Source organism: Sinocyclocheilus rhinocerous, unplaced genomic scaffold, assembly GCF_001515625.1.
Source record: "Sinocyclocheilus rhinocerous isolate Xijiao unplaced genomic scaffold, SAMN03320098_v1.1 scaffold835, whole genome shotgun sequence".
Classification (NCBI taxonomy): domain Eukaryota; kingdom Metazoa; phylum Chordata; class Actinopteri; order Cypriniformes; family Cyprinidae; genus Sinocyclocheilus; species Sinocyclocheilus rhinocerous.
In genome coordinates this window covers 1,140,544-1,143,039 of record NW_015647431.1, presented here as the reverse complement: position 1 = coordinate 1,143,039, position 2,496 = coordinate 1,140,544, and the positions used below count along the sequence as shown (strand labels likewise).

The 2,496-nt window shown below is 35.0% G+C and overlaps 1 protein-coding gene across 1 annotated transcript in view; it reads left to right on the top strand.

Moving 5' to 3' along the window:
- The window catches only part of LOC107709056 (semaphorin-5B-like), a 66,572-nt gene extending 65,158 nt beyond the window's left edge, over positions 1-1,414 (top strand). The window contains exon 21 of the mRNA XM_016513447.1: positions 500-1,414. Coding sequence (XP_016368933.1) covers positions 500-661 — 162 coding nt within the window. The 3' untranslated portion in view covers positions 662-1,414. The remainder of the gene's footprint in view (positions 1-499) is intronic.
- The last annotated feature ends 1,082 nt before the right edge of the window (positions 1,415-2,496 follow it).

Sequence of the window (2,496 nt, the reverse complement as noted above, 5' to 3'; positions counted from 1 at the left end):
TGTTTGATTTTAAAAACATTATATTTGTTATTTTTTAAAATAATTATTATATTATGTTAATTATATTATATTGTAAGATAATAATTAAATAATAATAATAATTATTAAATATATAATATTAAATATTATGTATTTTTTTAATAAATATATAGTATATAATTATTTATTTAATAATAATTGTTATTATTATTTTTTACTTTTGTTCACTAAATAATTCTTGTCTTGTGTTGGGATCTCTTGACATCTTTTGTGAAATCAAGGTCTGAAGCAGTTGAGAATCACAACTCTTTCTAATCTGTCTCAAAGGAAACGGCTCTCGTTCCTTCAATCCGTCTTATTCTATCATTCCTCATTTTTCGGTTCCCTCTCTTCCCTCAGAGCGTTGACATCACAGGGCCGCTGCAGCATGATGCAAAACACGCTGTGGCCTTTGAAATATTGAAGAGACTTTCGACATCTCGTGTGCTCACTTTTTGTGCTTTCTCTCTGTTCCCCGCAGACTCTGAATAAGAACAACCTGCTTCCACCAGACGAAAGCTGCAACTTCTTCCCATCAGCGTTACCGCAGACCAACGTCTACGCCACCACATATTACCCGTCTCCTCTGGGCAAATATGACTTCCCTTCCATGGATTCACCCTGCAGCTACATGCACAGCTGATGCACGGACACACATCTCATGCTTTCTTAGGGCTGTGTGACCACGGTTCCACTCCCTCATCCCTCCATGCAGATGCATTGGCTGAGCGCATAATCTGCATCTCAAAAGATGCAGGAAAATGCAAAGGAGTGATGTTCGGATAAGATGGGCCCATGTAGTTTCCTTGTAGCATTTCCTTTCCTAAATGGCATCTCGAACTGGAAGTCACGGGTTCAGCTGATCACATGCGTCGTATTAACTACAAACTGACACTCACAAAGCATGCACACTTCTTACAATGCAAAGGAGCAAGAGGAATTCTGGGATCAAGCTCGAAACTGAATTGTGACGTACTACTTTATGTGCTGGCGTCATAATCGAAAAACTGCAATGCAGAACTCGCTTTGAGTCGATTAAGCATGAAGCCTTCCAGACAGCTGTGACGTCTCACAGTAAGCCCAAACATCTGTTTCCCTTATTTGATCCTTGTTTACTTCTTTTTCTGCTCCAGAACTCCAAGAACTACAAAGATGTGAGATACATGGAATCAGGATTACCGGTAATGCGACTGGTTAACATCAGTGATGTATGGATGAACTCATAAAAGAGACCGTTATCTTCAGTGTCCAATAAAAGACCTGAGCTCATGGATATATGGCCGTCCACACACTGTTACACATATGGCTGTGGATTTGTCCGTCAGACACTTTTTAAAGGGAAAGTTCACCAAATATGACAGTTCTGTCATCATTTACTCACTCTTATGTCATTACATACATTTATGACTTTCTTTCCAAAGGCAAAACACCACGTTTACCATGAATATGGTAAAAAAAAACAATTCTAATAGATATCACCATATTTCCCCAGTTGATTAATACAGTACATTAAGATAGCTGTTGTGTATTACAAGCTTTCTGAAATGTTGTTTAAATATGCAAATGATGCATTATATAATTAAATATGCACTCATTTGCATACACGTCAAGAACAGAAATCTGAACATTAGATTTCTTGTTTCATTTTGTTGACCTATTAGAGATTTTGGAGATCTTTATCAAAAAATTCACCATATTTTAAGGAATAAAATGTTCTATGAATCAGATGAATGACATATGAACAAACTAAACCAAATGTGTGAAAACCTTCAAGATACAGATGGAAATCAAACTAAAGTTTAGTCTAAGTGGAGAGAACTGTCTTTAAAGACATGTATTGCAATTGAAATCTACAGACATAAGTTGATCAAATGTAATAAAATAAACACTTAAATGTTTATTTGGGATGTTTTCTTTCCATTAGTCTGAAAGAAGACAAGTTATGGAAACAGAATAGCCCACGTTTTCATTTACCATGCATCAAAATTTCACACATTCTGTTAAACTCTTTTTCACAAGTAATGATATGAAAATGAGTAAATAATGACAAGATATATACATTTTGATCAATTAATCGTTTCAAATGAATTGTGACTGAAACATGGCAGTATGAAATAACTCGGTGTGAGTTTTATTGAATCTAAAGGGATGTACGTTTGTAAGTTTGTGTGTATATATGTAGCTGGCATTATATATTTATACACAAATTCTGATTTTTATTTTTGATGGAATCAGGTATTTTTTTCCTCATTATAACTCAACAGTGAACATACAACAATGAAAGCAGTAACTTGTCTTCAGAACCCTAAGAGTGCTCAGATTTACTCTTCTTTCTTACGTATGACTATTTAGTTTTTTTCTATCTGGCATCGTGTGTACAGTACGTGTTTAATGACAATATGTTTTATGAAATATTTGATGTTAATTCTTTCCAGTGAGCCCAATGCAAGATGCAAACAGTCTGGTTGGATGTTGAAT